Source organism: Theropithecus gelada, chromosome 8 (assembly GCF_003255815.1).
Source record: "Theropithecus gelada isolate Dixy chromosome 8, Tgel_1.0, whole genome shotgun sequence".
Lineage (NCBI taxonomy): Eukaryota > Metazoa > Chordata > Mammalia > Primates > Cercopithecidae > Theropithecus > Theropithecus gelada.
Window position 1 is genome coordinate 111,865,838 of NC_037676.1, and position 18,492 is coordinate 111,884,329.

General features: G+C 39.1%; 1 protein-coding gene across 5 annotated transcripts in view; it reads right to left on the reverse strand.

Moving 5' to 3' along the window:
• SYBU (syntabulin) overlaps window positions 1-14,078 on the reverse strand; it is a 118,062-nt gene extending 103,984 nt beyond the window's left edge. For 3 of the 5 annotated variants that reach the window (XM_025394298.1, XM_025394297.1, XM_025394291.1), the window contains exon 1: window positions 13,421-14,078. In XM_025394298.1, coding sequence (XP_025250083.1) covers window positions 13,421-13,445 — 25 coding nt within the window. In that variant the 5' untranslated portion in view covers window positions 13,446-14,078. Of the gene's footprint in view, window positions 1-2,815; window positions 3,111-13,420 lie in introns of those variants that run through there. The other 2 variants (XM_025394301.1, XM_025394290.1) reach the window with 1 other exon arrangement.
• Between the last annotated feature and the right edge of the window lie 4,414 nt (window positions 14,079-18,492).

Sequence of the window (18,492 nt, forward strand, 5' to 3'; positions counted from 1 at the left end):
GGTCAGGAGTTCGAGACCACCCTGACCAACATGGAAAAACCCAGTCTCTACTAAAAATATAAAATTAGCTGGGCATGGTGGTGCATGCCTGTAATCCCAGGTATTTGGGAGGCTGAGGCAGGAGAATCTCTTGAACCCAGGAGGCCGAGGTTGTGGTGAGCCGAGATCATGACATTGCACTCCAGCCTAGGCAACAAGAGTGAAACTCCACCTCAAAAAAAAAAAAAAAAAAAAAAAAAAAAAAAGGAAAAGTAACATTTAAAGTAAAAAAAAAAAAGTAAAACTTTAAAAGTCACATCCTTTTAAAGTTTACTTTTCCAGAGTTTACCTCAAGTATATTAGCATTTAGATAAAGCATCACATTTGTACCCCTATGAATTTTATGTCATATCCCGTAACTCAAGATTGTTAGGTTAACCTTGAGACCCCACTTCTCACTTTGTCTTATAAGTAGATAAATAATGTACTACCTGATATTGCTGTCTGGGGATGGGGTGCAAGAGCAGTTTCAAATAACTTTTAAAATCATGAAGAAAGACAATTCTTTCTAAGGCAGAGATTCTCAACCTTGATAAATCTTAGAATTACCAGAAGACCTTTAAAAAATACTGATGCAGGCCGGGCGCAGTGGCTCAAGCCTGTAATCCCAGCACTTTGGGAGGCCGAGACGGGCGGATCACAAGGTCAGGAGATCGAGACCATCCTGGTTAACACGGTGAAACCCCGTCTCTACTAAAAAAAACAAAAAAAAAAAAAAAAAAAAAAAAAACCTAGCCGGGCGAAGTGGCAGGCGCCTGTAGTCCCAGCTACTCGGGAGGCTGAGCCAGGAGAATGGTGTAAACCTGGGAGGCGGAGCTTGCAGTGAGCTGAGATCTGGCCACTGCACTCCAGCCTGGGCAACAGAGCTAGACTCCGTCTCAAAAAAAAAAAAAAAAAACTGATGCAGGAAGCCCACCATGTGATTCTGTCAGAGGTGTTTGAGCTAGAGCAACTCCATCTTGAACAGGGGCTGGGTAAAATAGAACTGAGACCTATTGGGCTATATTCCCAGGAGGTTAGACATTTTAAGTCACAAGATGGAGGTTGGCACAAAGTACAGGTCACAAAGACCTTGCTGATTAAACAGGATGCGGTAAAGAAACTGGTCTAAACCCACCAAAACCAAGATGGCCATGAAAGTGACCTCTGGTCATCCTTACTGATCATTATGTGCTAATTATAATTCATTAGCATGCTAAAACACACTCCTATCAGGGCCATAACAGTTTACAAATGCCATGGCAATATAAGGAAGTCATCCTATATGGTCTAAAAATGGGGAGGAACCCTAAGTTCTGGGAATTGCACACCCCTTTCCCAGAAAACTCATGAATAATCTACCCCTTGTTTAGCATGTAATCAAGAAATAGCCATAAAAATAGCCAATGAGTAGCTTATGCTGCTGCTCTGCCTATGGAGTAGCCATTCCTTTGTTTCTTTACTTCTCTAATAAACTGGCTTTCATTTTACTCTATGAATTCGTCTTGAATTCTTTCCTGTGCAAGATCCAAAAACTCTCCCTTGGAGTCTGGATCAGGACCCCTTTCCTGTAACATCTTCCAAGGTGCAGTTAAGGTTAGGTTGGAAAACATTGCTCTTAGTTTGTCCGTACAGTAATGGCATTATTCTTATGTAATTGCTTTGCTATTACACCTAAGTGACCTCAAATAAGGTGAGGTTTGGGACATCAGCTAGGTGTGAGGAATTAAGGACAGCACAAGTAAGACAGCTCTCTGTGTTATTAGGAATGAGATGACTCTGACAGTAACAGTAACTACCACCATTTCAGGATAGATTTCTGAACTGAAAAAATATTATAAGTCTTGCTAGAGATAAAACTGCCTTTAGAGCACTGGACAACAATCTTTTGTCTTTTGCTGAGGTGGGAGTTTAACTGGTACCCACTTAATGCCAAATAGTATTGGAGACAATAAGAAAAATAGCTGTATTTAAATCCAGTTTCACCTGCAAGAGTCTCCAAGTTGTAAACTAAACCATTACCTTCATGGTAGCTATTTTTGAAAATGTACATACTTGATAGTTTAGCAATAAATAATACAACACATTTACTTAAGAGCAGAGATGGCACTTCAACCCTAACCTGTGAAAGCTCCCAACCAGGAGAACATGTATAAACTCTTATATACTACAGATGTATTCAATTTGTACAACCACAAAACAACTAGCATATCACATTCAAATTAATTCAATTTAAAATGATTCTAGATCAAGAGCATTAATTTTCACTTACATTCTAGAGCAAAGCCTGCAGTACAAAATTATTATATAATCTGGAATAAACTCTAAATAGAAACTAATTTAAACTCCTTTGCTCAACTACTGTCTCAACCTGCCAAGTGTAGGAACGGCGGCATGCTACTCTAGTTAGCAGCTCTCTCCTGGTCAATCAGATCAGAGGGACTCAGAGTGAAGAACCCACAGAAATTAGTTTCGTACAGTTTGATAAAAGGAAAACAGCTTTCTGCACTAATGACAAAGTAGGAATAATTTTATAATACATGATTTACAATTTCTTTGCAGGAATCATAAGTCAGACAATACAAATTCTTTGCTATTTAAATGCTCTCTTGAAAACTTAAATTTTCTCCCGATCATTTGTAACTCCAAAACTAGGCTTATTTGGAATATCAGCAACATTACAAAATGTGATTTAGTTAACCACATCTTCCTTAATATTTTTATGACAAATCTTTGACAAGAATATAACCCCTTAGCAAAACAAATATACCTCCCTTACCACAGCAAGCAAACTTACCTCTTGGGAAGAAGAAGTGATCAAAAATCACTGGCTCGGCCAAATAGAAAGAAATATATAAGGCTTCAGTTCTGGAGTCAAGGACTGGAGACTTGTTTAAATAAGTCCAAGAGTCAAAGGGCTCTGTCTACTCTTTAAAGGGAAGCCAGAAAGCTCTGCATTAGTGTGTACTGCTTCCGGGCACCTCCCTTTGTTCTAAGTAGAATGCTAATGCTAAAATTGCAGTTTGCATTCCTGCTTACTCAGGGAACACTGATGCAGTCTGACAAAGCTTCCAGCTTAAATATCCTGATGGAGGGAAAAAAGTCCCAGAAGACAGTATTTCCCTTGTGCGCTAGTAAAACAAGCAACACGAAGAATGTGTAAATTTGAGCAACTGGACGTTTGTGGTCCCATTAATGTTACCTGATCTCATTTGTAACATATATTAGAGACACTAGGAAAAGAAATGTTTCACTTCTTGTGAATGTCCATTAAGGAAGTCAAGAGTGTGTGTCTGAATGTTTTCACCTCTTACTTCTTGGCGTGCAAAATTTTAAGTAAAATACATAAAAGCAGTTAGTATAAAAGGAGAAAGAAATTACTTAGGGCAGTGAAATATAGATTAAGCTTAGTATAATAGGATGAAAAATAATGAGAAAAAGTTAAGGACATAAAGAGAAAAAGAAAACCTAGCAGTGCAATTTATTCATGTGTTAACATGATATATTTTAAAGTATAGGGAAAATTTAATTTCAAATTATGTTTAATATTGTTTTTTATTTTACAGAGGGAATGTAAAGCAGGGATTGCTATGTAATCTCAAATTTTTAAGAAGAAATTTAAGGTGTTTTATGTGATATCTCATCCCTTCTCCTAGGGCGTTTATAAATTATGAAGTTTATTTTCTTCTTTTTATATACAATAGTTGGATAACAGTATACATAATTCAATAACTGGGAAAAAACTATTTTGGAGCAAGCAGTCATTTAATTTACAAGCCTCCAGATATTTACTGATATATACAGGACTGGAAAGTATATCAATAATATGTCAGTCACTTCATGATATGGTTTGGCTGTGTCCCCACCCAAATCTCATCTTGAATTGTAATTCCCATAAACCGCACATGTCATGGGAGGGGCCTGGTGGGAGGTAATTGAATCATGGTGTCTGTTACTTCTATGCTGTTCCTGTGATACTGAGTGAGTTCTCATGAAATCTGATAGTTTCATAAGGGGCTTTTCCTCTTTTTGCTTGGCACTTCTTACTGCTGCTATGTGAAGAAGGACATGCTTACTTCCCCTTCCACCATGATTTTAAGTTTCCTGAGGTTTCCCAAGCCATCTGAAACTGTGAGTCAATTAAACCTTTTTCCTTTATAAATTACCTAGTGTCAGGTGTGTCTTTATTAGCAGCATGAGAATGGACTAATACAGTAAATTGGTACCAGGAGTGGGGTGCTGCTATGAGGATACCTGAAAATGTGAAAGTAACTTTGGAAATTGGTAGCAGGCAGAGGTTAAAACAGTTTGGAGGACTCAGAAGAAGACAGGAAAATGTGGGAAAGTTTGAAACTTCCTAGAGACTTGGAGGGCTCAGAAGACAGGAAGATGTGGGAAAGTTTGCAGCTTCCTAGAGACTTGTTGAATGGCTTTGGCCAAAATACTGATAATGATATAGACAATTAAGTACAGGCTGAGGTGGTTTCAGATGGAGATGAGAAACTTTTTGGGGCCTAGAGTAAAGGTCACGCTTCCTGTGTTTTAGCAAAGAGACCGGTGGGATTTTTGTCCCTGCCCTAGAGATCTGTGAAACTTTGAACTTGAGAGTGACGATTTAGGGTATCTGGTGGAAGAAATTTCTAAGTGGCAAAGCATTCAAGGGGAAGCAGAGCATAAAAGTTTGGAAAATTTGCAGCCTGATGATGCAATAGAAAAGAAAAACCCATTTTCTGGGGAGATATTCAAGGCAGCTGCAGAAATTTGCACAAGTAACAAGGAGCCCAATGTTAATCACCAAGACAAAGGGGAAAATATCTCCAGGGCATGTCAGAGATCTTTGCAGCAGTCCCTCCTATCTCAGACCCAGAGACCTAGTAGGAAAAAATGGTTTCGTGGGCCAGGCCCAGGGCCCCCCTGCTGTGTTCAGCCTCAGGACATGGTGTCCTGCATCCCAGCTGTTCTACCCATAGCTAAAAGGGGTCAAGGCACAGCTCTGGGCATGACTTCAAAAGGTGCAAGCCCCAAACCTTGGCAGTTTCCATATGGTGTTGAGCCTGTGGGTGCACAGAAGTCAAGAACTGAGGTTTGGGAACCTCCACATAGATTTCAGAGGATGTATGGAGGTTTGCTGCTGGGGTGGAACATTCATGGAAAACCTCTGTTAGGGCAGTGTGGAAGGAAAATGTGGGGTTGCGGGCACTGCCTAGTAGAACTGTGAGAAGAGGGCCACTGTCCTCCAGATCACAGAATGGTAGATCCACTGACAGCTTGTACTGTGTGCCTGGAAAAGCCAAAGACAACACCAGGCTGTGAAAGCAGCCAGAAGTTGGGCTGTCTCATGCAAAGCCACAGGGGCAGAGCTGCCTAAGATCATGGGAGCTCACCTCTTGCATCAACATGACCTGGATGTGAGACATGAAGTCAAAGGAGAGCATTTTGGAACTTTAAGGTTTAATGACTGCCATATTGGATTTTGAACTTGGATGGGACCTGTAACCCCTTTGTTTTTGCCAATTTCTCCTGTTTGGAATGAGTCTATTTGTCCAATGCCTGTACCCCCATTGTATCTGGGAAATAACTATCTTGCTTTTAATTTTGCAGGCTCATAGGCAGAAGGGACTTGCTTTGTTTCAGATGAGACTTTGGACTTGGACTTTTGGGTTAATGCTGGAATGAGTTAAGACTTTGGGGGACTATTGGAAAGTCATGATTGTGATTTGAAATGTGAGGACATGAGATTCGGGAGGGGTCAGGGAAGAATGATAGGGTTTGGGTCTGTGTCGACTGCTCATATCCTATCTTAAATTGTAGTTCCCATAATCTCAACATGTCATGGGAGTTATCGAGTAGGAGGTAATTTAATCATGGGGGCAGTTACCTCCATACCGTTCTCATGATAGTGAGTGTGTTCTCACAAGATCTGATGGTTTTATAAGGAACTTTCACCCCTTTTGCTTTGCCCTTCTCCTTACTGCCACCATGTGAAGAAGGATGTGTTTGTCTCCTCTTCTACTATGATTATAAGTTTCCTGATGCCTCCCCAGCCATGCAGGACTGTGAGTCAGTTAAACCTCTTTCCTTTATAAATTACCCAGTTTCAGACATGTCTTTATTACTACTGGGAGAATAAACCAATACACTTCACCTAATGCATACCTTTATTATTATTTCAGCAAGGAAAATCAGGTTGTCTTTGGTGTTTTCCAACAAGGAAAATAAGTGTTTAGGTATTGTCAGTACGTGGAATGTTTTCAGAACTATTGGGCTTAGTTAACTTTCATTTTTAAGTTTCAAGCTGGATGTCCAGATGCAAATTTAAGAATGGTAAGAATTTTATGTGATTAACACAGCAAAGCTACTAAATCTATTCTTTTTGTACTTCTTTATGAAAAGTGATCATAAGTGAGTTAAATTCAAGATGATTGATAACTTTTCTGGACAAACTTCAGTGATGATTAGTGGTGACAGCTAAATAATAGATGCTGGATTTAAAAGTTTTGATTGCAAAAATGTGACATAAAGATAGGAAATATCAGACTGGGAAATACTGTGAGGAAATTATATACTGGGCTTATTAAACATCTGTACATAAGTTTAATATTATTGTATAAAACATTATCAGTCTTGCTCAGGGTGTTTGTTATTGGTCTTGTTGGAAACTGAAAAAATAAGCCTCTGTCTGGAACATTGTTTCAAAAGACTTTGGCTAAACCTCATGCCACAGCTATTTCACTTCAAAAAGAAGTAGTGGAGAACACTCTACTTGTGGAGTCCCTACAAAACTTTTTCAACTTAGGGCACAGGGTAGAGAGGACTATCTATTCTTTTCCCACTCTGTCATTTTTCTTCCTCCGCTTTCTACATAAACCCAAAGGATGGCTCTGGTTCTGGGATTTTATGCTTTTTCCCATGAATAAAGTTTCCTTTTGCTATTATAAAGAGGGATGAAAGTGACTTCTTTACTGTTAATTAGAAAAGCAAGGTTGCTTAGGTAACAGATCTTCCATAAAGAGATCAAGGGAAAGATTCCTAAAGGGCTAGAATTTACATGATGGCATGAAAATTATAAAAGCTCTTAAATGCTCAAGGATAGGTTGGAGTTTTGGCATAGTAATAGTTAAAAACTCAGAATTAGACAGGCTGAGTTTTATTCTGAATTGCTCATTACTGACTGGGTTATTTAAAACAGTCTCTTAATTTTCCTCATTTGTAATAAGGAAATTGTAATAATTGTAGTGACCAATAAGTGAAGGGCATGTGTAAAACACTTAAAACATACCTAACATTTAATACACCTAAAACATGTTAGACTTATTTTTGCTTTTCATAATTTAATGCATGGAGGAAAACAGATAAATGTATATCAATTTCTGTAACATTATAATTAGACAATGCATACTCCTTCTTAAGTGGGTAGCTGTAAATCAACACCATCTGATTGGTGCCACCAATTGTAGCTCTTTTTGCATGTATTCATTCACTAATGTTCTAAAGCATTTAACAAATACTTTTTGTGCACTCACTATGAGTTAGGAACTGTGTTACATACTTGAGATAAATCTATAAAAAAATCAAACAGGTCCAGTCCCTCAATGATCTTAAATTCTAGTAATATACACTGCTTTGTGTTGTTATTATTTTATTTTTTATGCAAATGCAGTAATTATTATATTTAAGGTTTCTCAGGGGCAAAGACCATGTATAAAAATTCTTCATAATCCTCACAATTATATGCATTAAGTATTTCTTGACAATTTGTTGTGGATAATAAGTATTCTGCAAACATATAAATGGTAATGGAAATAATGGCTCGTTATTTGAAGAGACATAATTTTTCTTATTTAAAATTATATGAAAAATGCCCAAAGTATCTACTGTAATAAAAGTCAGAGAGAAAGCAATACTATGGGACTAAAAATTACAAACTGAAGAGTTTTTAGAAAACAAATAGAAATTGACAACTATTAAATATTATTAGTTTAATGAATAAAGAAATTGTAGGAGTAAAGTGATAAAAATTTCCAAGCTGTACTTCAAATAGGGTAAGAACAAATATTTGTCAATTCCTCCTACAAGCACATCACTCAAATATACAAACTAGTAATGTCTGCAAATTCTCTTTGCATGCTGATTATAAAACTGAAGAACAGATAATTTTTAAAGTCAGCATTTGTATTCCTGTAAGTCATTAACTGGAAGAAATGCCATTTTTTTTTTCTTTCTGTACCTAATTCTGTAGTGAGGTCACCGAGGAAGAGCCCGTTTCAGCACCATGGACAAAGCACCCCCGACAACCTTACTCTTGGGAGCTACAGGAAATGTTCACCTTTGATTAAAATTTAAAAATAACTTTATTATAGCCACCTTCCATTTTAATATGTTTTAAGAACCAAATGGATACTAAAGAATGTTCATATAGGTAATATAAAGTTTACACTTTCAAACCCCTTCTCTCACAGAAAAACATAATGGCCCTTTAAAAGACATACATCACATACATCAATGTGATGAATGCATTTAAGTGTCATCAGGTTTAATGGCTCCTACTCACTTAGACTATCATTCCATACCATTTAAAGTTAATTTGGTGTGTATTGATGGTACAAAATTGATGAAATTATGAATTGAGTTTCTCCAGGTACAGGTTAAATCAAGAAAGAAGGAAGAGAACCGGTTAATATTACCTTCCACCCATTCTTCATTTATACTACAAAAGATGTCAGCTCTGTCCTTGGGAAGAAAACTCTCACAGTTAGTAAGCTGAACCTAAATTGATTTTTAGGGTTTTAAGTCAGGAAACTGTCTTTAGTTGGGTCATCAAAAGTTCACAGTTTTCTTTAGGGAATAAGAAAATATGTACTCTTCTGAGATTAAATTCATATTTAATTCCTTCTTTTCAGAGAAATATATAATTTCTTACTTCTTTCTCTTTCTGTATTCTACTTGCATATCTTTACTTGGAAGGTCATTCAGAATATTCTTATTTTGTAATCTCTCTCACATCCCACCATTTTCAAATCAAATAAAGATGTTTGGTTAATTTAAAAGCTGAATTAAATATTATGATAATAAATACCATTACTATTAATGCAAAAAACTGAATAATCTAAGGTTCTGATCCCAAGAACATTTGATACGGTAAATCTTCAGTTCACAGTTTCAAGAAGACTGAACTCTAATTTTGAACTATGACTTACAAAAATAATAAGAAATAGAAAAATATTCACTTTATGTTTTATGTAAGAACCAAAGAAAAGTATAAACTCACTACTTGTTACAGTTCATTTAATACTGATGAATAAGAGAACACATAACTGTCTAGTGACTCTTTTGCTTCTCAGTCAAGTAAAAATTATTTCCAAACTAAAAAGGAAAAAATAAAACTTGGCAAAAGAGAATAAAGCTCAAGTCAAGTCATGTCACTAGCTTCTCTTAAGACATTTAACAAGTTATGAACTGGGCTTTACAATTCCATCTCATACAAATGGAATTATGGTACCATTGTTAATGTCTATGAAGAACCCTGAACATTAGATTCCAAGTTATTAGAAATATAGAAGCCAAGCATATAGTTCTGATTTTCAAAAACCAGAGAGAAGGGAAAGCCAGTAAAACCTGATTGATGAGACTGAAATGAAACATTGGACAATATTTTGGCACAAGTTAATAAAATGTTGGTTTCTGGGTGCTTAGAAAAGAAAAAAGTGACAGAGATCATCCTCAGCTTCTAAGAATTACTTGGACCAAGTCTAGATTTTTTTTTCTTATTACAGATAGGATTGGAATTGGCAGAGCATATGGACTCTGATGAGGCTTCTGGCAAAGTGTCACATGGAATTATTATAGAGAATGTTTGGTTGGGTGACAGTAGAGATACAGTAGAGGTAATTTGGTGAGTTCACATCTACTCTCAATATAAGGATAAATGGATCTTCCCAATAATTAAATGGATTGTTCTAACACTGGAAGTACTAATTCTAACTATATTTTGACAATTCACAAGACCATATAGGAAAAATAATCTAGAGGTAAATTTTTAATTTAATATTTTCTCTGCTTACCCTATATAGCTAGGCTTTCCCTCAGCATCAGGCCCTGGAGCACCTCCCAAGGTTGTGTCATTGTACAGTGTTTCCTGATACGTTAGGTGGTACACAGATAATTTTAGGTGGTTCATGGATGTCTTCTGTAAAGCTGTAATATGTATTTATTTGTACACATTAGGAGAAATATAATTAACATATGAAACATGGTATTTCATAGGTGGGCATTATTCCTTTGATAAAGTCCGAGTAAAAAATAATACGTTAATTTAAGTAAGAATAAGTAAATAGTAGTATGATTCATATTCAGAGATGATAAAAATTGTGACATATACTAGAAAAACTGAAGTTCTGGAAATACTGCCTTCTCCCATGCAAAAGAATATTTCTTTTGTCAGAAGTATGTACACAGGAACCTTTCTTTCCTTTGCCAGCACCTGCTGTCAGTCTACAAGACCACGGAAGCTTTAGTTCCCTGCTTCCTTTGGGGATACATTTAGATATTCTGGGACTTCTGCCATTGGTGGCCAACCCCAAAGAAAAAACACCCTAATGTTGGTGACGGTGGCTCTGAACATCCACAAAAGACTGTTCAGATATTTAAAATAACTTAATTTATTTTCATAATTTCTCTCAATGAGAGATCTTTATGAACATCAGTTTTGTTCTCTTTTTTCTATCCTATCCGCTCTATCATGTCTGCTTGGTCATATCGCTGGGTTCTGTCACCTGAACCACAGAAAACATCCTGCTAAGAAGAAGAGAAAAGACCAACTGTAGACTCAAAACCTCAGTATTTTTACACAGACAAAAAAAAAAAAAAAAAAGAGAGAGAGAGAGAGAAGAAAAGAAAAACACCAGCTGTTATTTTCGCACAAGTAGTACTTAAATAAACCACTTTCTCTTTGTTTTCCAAAATTTTAAATAAACAGAAATTAACTAAACTGAAATTAATATCTATTGCCAAGATGCTATTTGATACTCTAGCATGATTAGTTACATCTTAATGGTGTGTATGGTCTTTTAAATATTGATAAAGTTATGTGCAGGTGTTAGTTTGTACCACAAGTATTTTAAGTTTGTATTACCTACTTAAAATAGCATATATAGTAAAATGCAATATTTTGTATACATTCAGATTCAGAAAAATGGCCAATGTTGGAATTCGATATACTTACAAAATTACTGTAAAGGAAATTTCTTTATTTTGAAATTTTTATAGATTCACAGGAAGTTGTAAAGATAGTAGAGAGAGATCCTACACACCCCTCACCCAGTTTTCCCCAAAAGTTATATCATATAACTACAGTATCATATCAAAGTCAGGAAATTGACATTGGTGCAATGTCTGTTTACAGCTCTATGATTTTTTTCTTTTCTTTAATTAATTTATTTATTTTTGATACAAGGTCTTTCTCTGTTACCTAGGCTGGAGTGCAGTGGTGCTATCACATCTCCCTACACCCTGGGCTCCAGCAATCCTCCTGCCGCATCCTCCTGGGTAGCTGGAACTACAGGCACCTACTGCCATATCTACCTACTTTTTTTATATTTTGTATTTTTAGTGGAGATGGGGTCCCACCATGTTGCCCAGGCTGGTCTCAAACTACTGGACTCAAGTAACCTGTCCTTCTCAGCCTCCCAAAGTTCTGGGATTACAGGCGCGAGCCACCGCGCCAGGCCTGATATTTTATCTTATATGTAGACTTGTGTAACCACAAAATCAAGATACCTAGCTATGCCATCCTCACAAAGATCTCCTTCATGCTACCCTTTTAGTGTCACACTCTTCTCACCCTCATCCCGTCTCCAAACCTTGTCAACCACTAGTTTGCAGTATTACTCTTTTGAACTTATCTTCTACCTACTCTTACTACAATATGAAAAAAAAAAAAAATGACTATTAGGAGACAGCTGGTTCTAAGTGTGCCACTGGCTAAATTACTCACTTACTCTCTGCAAGGCTCAGTAGATCATCTGTAAAAATAAATTTTGGACTCATTTTTTGTTTTTTGTTCAGTGCATCAGCATTTAAGAATGCATACAATTATTTAGTTTCAATTATGAGATCACTGTAAAGACTATTACATACAAATCAAGTGAATAAAGTATTATTTAAATACGTACGGATCATTATGAATTGAACAGTGTACTTTAAATATATTCTGCATTAAAATAGTGCTATTGTAAAATAAATTAAGTGACCAAAATCTGCTCTATGATAATACATTGCTGCTCTAAAATCTGAAGCACATAAAAAAAAAAGTGATTTCACTTGGGCTCATCTCTCAGAGACAGGTGCTACTGCTCTCCCAAATGTACAAGTGGAGAAAACTTGGTGTAAAGAATACCTGACTCCTTTTGCCCCAAGGGCACCCTGTGGGGAGGAAAAGGCAAACATTCCTAAAATGTGCCTACTGAAGAATCTGATCTGGCAGAAATTTTAAGTTGCAGATTCTGATCTGTAGGGTTGAAATGTGGCCCTTTTCTGAGAAGAGATATCCAGATGTCACAGCTGCCCTTTGCTTCTGCTGCACAGGCTCTGGGGTCAAGGCCAGAGGACCCAAGAGGAACCTAGCAGTGGAGTCTCCTGTTTTCCTTGATAGCACTACCTGCTGGACACTGGGGAAGATAAAAGCAACGATTTTCAGCAGTAGCTTCTTTCATTTAAAAAGATTCATTCAGAATCTTTTTCCACATACTAAATTAAGCTTACAGGTCTCTTTTACTGTAGAATTTACCTCTATTTTAAATCCAAACCTGTTGATGCCACCCACCATGAGGAGGTTTTGAGCTCATCAATGCAGCCCTTCGAGAACACATTAATGGAAAATGGATCATCCTTTCTCACCTGGAATAGTCTTTACGAAAGTTTCTCCAGGAAGTAGAAACTTGAAAAGTGTCCTCTGGGGACTTGGGACTGTCTCCCTCTTTGGAGAGCTCAGTGAAGGCTTCCTGGAGAACACCTATTCTTAATGCACTTTCCTTATCAAAAGCCACCATTTCCAAAACCACTCCAGAGAACAACCAGTAAAGGGAGATTCAAAACCGACGGCCTGTACATTGGCCTGGCCAATCTTGCTTGCTGCAACCAGGAGTCCAGCCTGACCATCTCAACAACCAATCAAACAGGAATGCCCTTCCCTTGGCCTCTATGTGCTGAGAGTGCCCTTGATTCCCCATTTTCCATGACCTTCTTCTGTGCATCGCCGAGCACCCTGGATACCTCCCGCGCTGGAAAAGGTGGTCCTGGGGTCCGGAGCGCCCCATCACTGCCCTCATTGGACCCAAGCCCATCAGTCACCCACCCATGTCCGCGGGCACTGACAGCAGAGCCCGCATAGGCGCCCCAGTCTTACCCTTTCTTGCCCAGAAGGGCCCCATCGCGCTGTCCAAGAGGAGGCACCTACGTGCGCCCGGGAGACCGGGCCCCGGCTGGGCCGGGTGCCGGTGCGGACGGGACCCCGCGTCGCTGCTGGTTTGCGCTCAGGCCCGGGGAGCCGGGCCCGGCCCGCTCCGCCCGCCTTAGCCCGGCTCGGACACGTGGTGCCGCGGAATCCCTTGCGCTCTGGTGCCGGCGGCCGCTTGGCCTCTGCAGCCAGCCCGGCGGCTGCTGGGGCTGAGGAGGAAATAGAGAGAAGGGCGGGGGACCAAAGGGCCAGCACCGCTGGCTGGGGCGCAGCGGCGTGGGCACGGTGAGGGCCGCGCGCCGGGGGCGCCAGGATTCTGCTCCCGCGGCTCGCTGCCTGAAGGACCGGCTCCTGTTGCCAGGGCCCTGGCAGATTATGCTGCAGGATCTGTTTCTTGAAGCGGCTCTCAGCGGGGGTGGCGCGCTGCAGAGGCTCTGGGCTCCTCACAGATGAGGGAGCCCCAGTGGAGGCTGGGAGGGCTTGCGTTGCACAATCCGGAGCGGATCCCCGGGGGCGGTTGCGGGCCTGGAACCCCAGTCTCCCTCGAGGTCTTTACTCACCCCCCTGCTAAGGAGTACCCTTGTCCTCAAACTGGAGAGGAAGAGCCCTGAACACTGACTGCAGCGTGAACCTAAGGTGCCCTTTAGGATAGTCTCCCTGGGAAAATTTCTCTCGCTACCATAGCCTGCCTGTCTGGCGACAGCTAAGGAGGCACGACTCAAAACTGGGGGGCGAAGACTTACCTGCAGCTTCAAGCTCTTTCTAACTTCACCAGTGACCTTGGGCTCCTCATCTGAACAGTGTGTCTCTGTCTGAGTTTCCTGATCTTTGATCTGGGGATAAACGTGGCTGTTCACTTTCTAGTTCTCAGGAGATAACAGCAATTGGGTTTAACAAAAATACTCCAGACTTCTTTAATAGCAAGTGCAATAGAGATATAATTTGTTGTGACTTTAGGTAGGGCTGACGGGAATCCAAGACTGGAAAGGGTACTGTGTGCTAATTTCTTAGTCCAAATGCAAACTTAATCATCAACGCCACTGCCTGCTTTTCTGAAGGGTTCTGAAGAGACTATTGCAAAGGGCCTTTCTTCCCTCAGAATTGCCAGAGTCGCAGCTAGGTAGCCTCATCAAGAACTCCTAACTTTCCTAAGGCTCTTCATGATGAAACCAGTTGCATCATCCTATCATAGCTAAGGGTGAAAGAGTCGCTACCACAGTTTGGCTGAAGACTCTTCTAGGTGAGATTCTTGCGATGTTGTTCGCTTACTCTGAGATTACTCTTAATTTTTACCCCTGAAGGGAACTCTCTGTACAGAAGGAAAGGATGCTTCTGGAGAGTAGCATCCCTTTCCTCATCCTACCCCTTCTCCTTTCCCTGCCTCCCTTCCTTATTGTATTCACTAGCCGTTAGCACACAGTTAGCTTAAAGTCCAACCTACTTACATTCATGTGTGAGGAAACTTGGCAGCACAAGTTTATGCAATGGAAACGACAGTCTCATGTGCCTACTTAACTTGGCACATGTCAAATGCATTAAGCATTTTATTTTTTGTTCCAGTTCATTTTCGTTTTCTGGTCATCTCTTCTACTTCTCACTGTAAGGCTTAGACGTGAAGATTTCTTCTCTCTAGTGTTTTCTAAGCCCTGGAAATCCTTCCCGCATTGAAAATACATATTCATAACACAATGCCACACATCCCAACAATTTCTTTTTCTTTTTCTGTTCTCCTTTCTTTCTCCTTTCCTCCCCTCCCTACTCCTCCCCTCCCCTCCCCTTCCCTTCCCTTCCCTCTTTGCCAAACTGTGACATAGGAGGTCTTAGTATGTTCCTTCCCTCTCTCCCCACCCCTCCACTTCTACCTCTATTCAAAGTTCAACCATTGAGTTTAATCTTCCTTTGGCCTTAAAGGGATGTAAGCGCCCTCCTTTGGCTTTTGGTCAAAACTTCTCTCTGCCCAATATTTCCTTCACCAGATTAGCTTATGTTCTCTTGGAACTATGTTCTAGGAACTCGGCTTTCTGTCTTCCTTCTATCCATAATCCAGGCTTCCAGGTCCTCTGCATCAGGTATTCCTGGATTGTTCTTATAGAATTCCAACTAGTTATTTATAAGATCATTCGTGAAGCTAAAAAAAAAAAAGTGTACACAAAGTGCTATGAAAATGTAAGACTATTAGGTTAAAGATAACCAGTCTCATGCCCTTGCAAATAAACAATTTCCTTTAGAATGGGGATTGCTACCTATCTGGAAGGAAATGTCATTCTGTTTTTATTGTGAAGACTTAAGGGCACCGAGAGGGTGTATGTGAGAGAGGTGGGGGTGGGGTGGGGGTGAGGGTGGTAAAGTAGGGAAGAGGAAAGGGCGGACATGGAGCTCCTGAGTGGGAAGGGTCGAGTGGACTAGAAGGTAAGAAGAGGAAAGGAAAAAATCTTGTTTTTGGTTTTCATCAGACTGGCCACAGTCCTGACTGTACTGTGGCATAAAAGGAGGAGGCTGATATGTAGGTGCTTTCTTCCTTGCTCTTTGTCTGCATACGTCCTCCACGATGTATCTTCTATAAGAGAACCTTCTGAAACTGAGAATATAGTAAATACCTCTCGATGAATATGAAAACACAAATAATTGAACTCAAATTTTCCTGAAATTCCAAGAATACAATGTAATTGTAGAAATCATTTACGAAGAAGGTTTAAATCGGGGGGTTTATGCAATTGGAGATTGCAGAGTGGAGTGGAGATTGCAGGACTTTAAAAGATGATGTAATCAGGTTTTTAGATGTTATATATCAGTCATGCTTCCTTAGTTTTGGGTTTCATTTTTTTTCTCCTTTTTAACTCGCAACTTCTTCCCAAAACTCATATGTTTCCAAACCAGGACTTATTCCTCATGGCTATTAATACAACACAACACAACAACTACAAACCTTCCCCATACCTATTTGTTTTACCCTAGATTTTAGATTGGAACTAGACTAAAGAAAATCCCTCTTTTAACTTCCTAAGACCGAGAAGGGTGCTAAATAAGCAGCTCACAAGTTGGAGGGGTCAAATGATGCCCAGAAGCCACATGCTCATATAAGAAATCCAAAGTTGAAGGAAAACAAATTCAGTTAAAATGATTGCATAGAAATGCTAGCCTTTCTTATCTAGAGCTAAAGTGTAATTTTCTGGTTCTAAGAATACTTAAAATTCAGTTTTCATTGCTTCTATCAAAAATATGAATATTAATCATCATTAATATTATTCATATATAATTAATATAATCAATAATATTAATAATATTCTATTAATAATTAATAGAATTAATATTTAATATCTATATATAATTTACTTATTCAGTAATCTATATCCAGTACCATATTCCAAACCTATCTTATCTTTCCTTTCTCTCTCTGTATTTCCTTAAGACTTGTTCGCTAAAGTGTGATTGATATGTTATTCCTCCAAGGTAACAGAATGGGGAAGAATTCACATTTGCTGAGTATATACTGTAAACTAAGCACTAATTTACGTTGTCTAATTTAATTATTACATTTTTCTTAAGAAGTAGTTATTCTTATACACTTTGCTGATGCAAAAAAGGAGACCCATGACTTGTTGACAATTATAAAGCTATTAAATTTTCCAATGGGGATTTGAAGCTAAATACTTATGATTATTTTGTATTCCTATCCACTATAGAGGCTTTCTGGAGGCAATGCTTTCACTCAAAGGAGTAAGTCGAATGGGAGAAATATTAGATGCTACTGTGGGATGTGGGGGGAGTAGATTTGGTCATGTGCTAGGAATACAGTAGGTCTTTTGTGTATTAAACATGCAGTAGTGTTAGATTCCCTTAAATCACACATATGATGACTAATATTTATTGAAAACATATTTTGGAAAATATTATTTATTAAAATTCCTGGGTCTACATCATGACTGCACAAATATTAAAATATTAGCCAATAACTTTTTCTTTTTCTTTTTTCTCTGAGACAGAGTCCTGCACTTTGGCCAGGTTGGAGTGCAGTGGCGCAAGCTCGGCTCACTGCAACCTCCACCTCTGGGTTCCAGAAATTCTCCTGTCTCAACCTCTGGGTGGCTGGGATTACAGGCTCACGCCACCACACCCAGCTAATTTTTGTATTCTTGATAGAGACAAGGTTTCACCATGTTGACCAGGATGGTCTCGATCTCCTGACCTTGATATACACTTGCCTCAGCCTGTCAAAGTGCTGGGATTACACGTGTGAGCCACTGCGACTGACATGAACAACTTTTATTTGTGACAGACACATTTAGTGAAATGAGATGCACGGTGAATTGAAGCAAGTCATATGCCCTCTCTGAGCTTATAATCCTTATCCAGAAAACAGAAATAGTAAGTACCATCATGGGTCGGGAGTTTGAAGTAAGTGTCAAAGGAAATAATGGAAACAAAAGTACTTTGTGAGCTGTAACTATGCATACATTATTGTACATGAAAATAAGAAAAGAGCTCCTTAGAAACACAGTGAATGAAGTGGAAAAGGAATATTTTATAATTCAAGTAAGCTTTGAACACATAAGTCATGAAATTTTAGTATAGATAAGAAATGTATAGATTAGTTAATTTCCCCTGTTTTATAAATGAGGAAACAAATGCCCACAGAAAGTGGATTATCTCCAATCACCTTACATTTTTAAGAATATTGTTGAAAATTCTAAAATAAGAAAGTGGGGCTGGGGATGTTGGCTCATGTCTGTAATTCCAGCCCTTCGGGAGGTTGAGGCAGTTGGATCACCTGAGGTTGGGAGTTCGAGACCAGCCTGACCAAGGTGGAGAAACCCCGTCTCTACCAAAAATACAAAAAATTAGCTGGGCATGGTGGCACATGCTTGTAGTCCCTCCCAGCTACTTGGGAGGCTGAGGCAGGAGAATCGGTTGAACCTGGGAGGTGGAGGTTGCAGTGAGCCAAGATCGCGCCACTGCACCCAGCCTGGTCAACAAGAGTAAAGCTCCATCTCAAGAAAAAAAAAAAAAAGCCTGGCATTTGG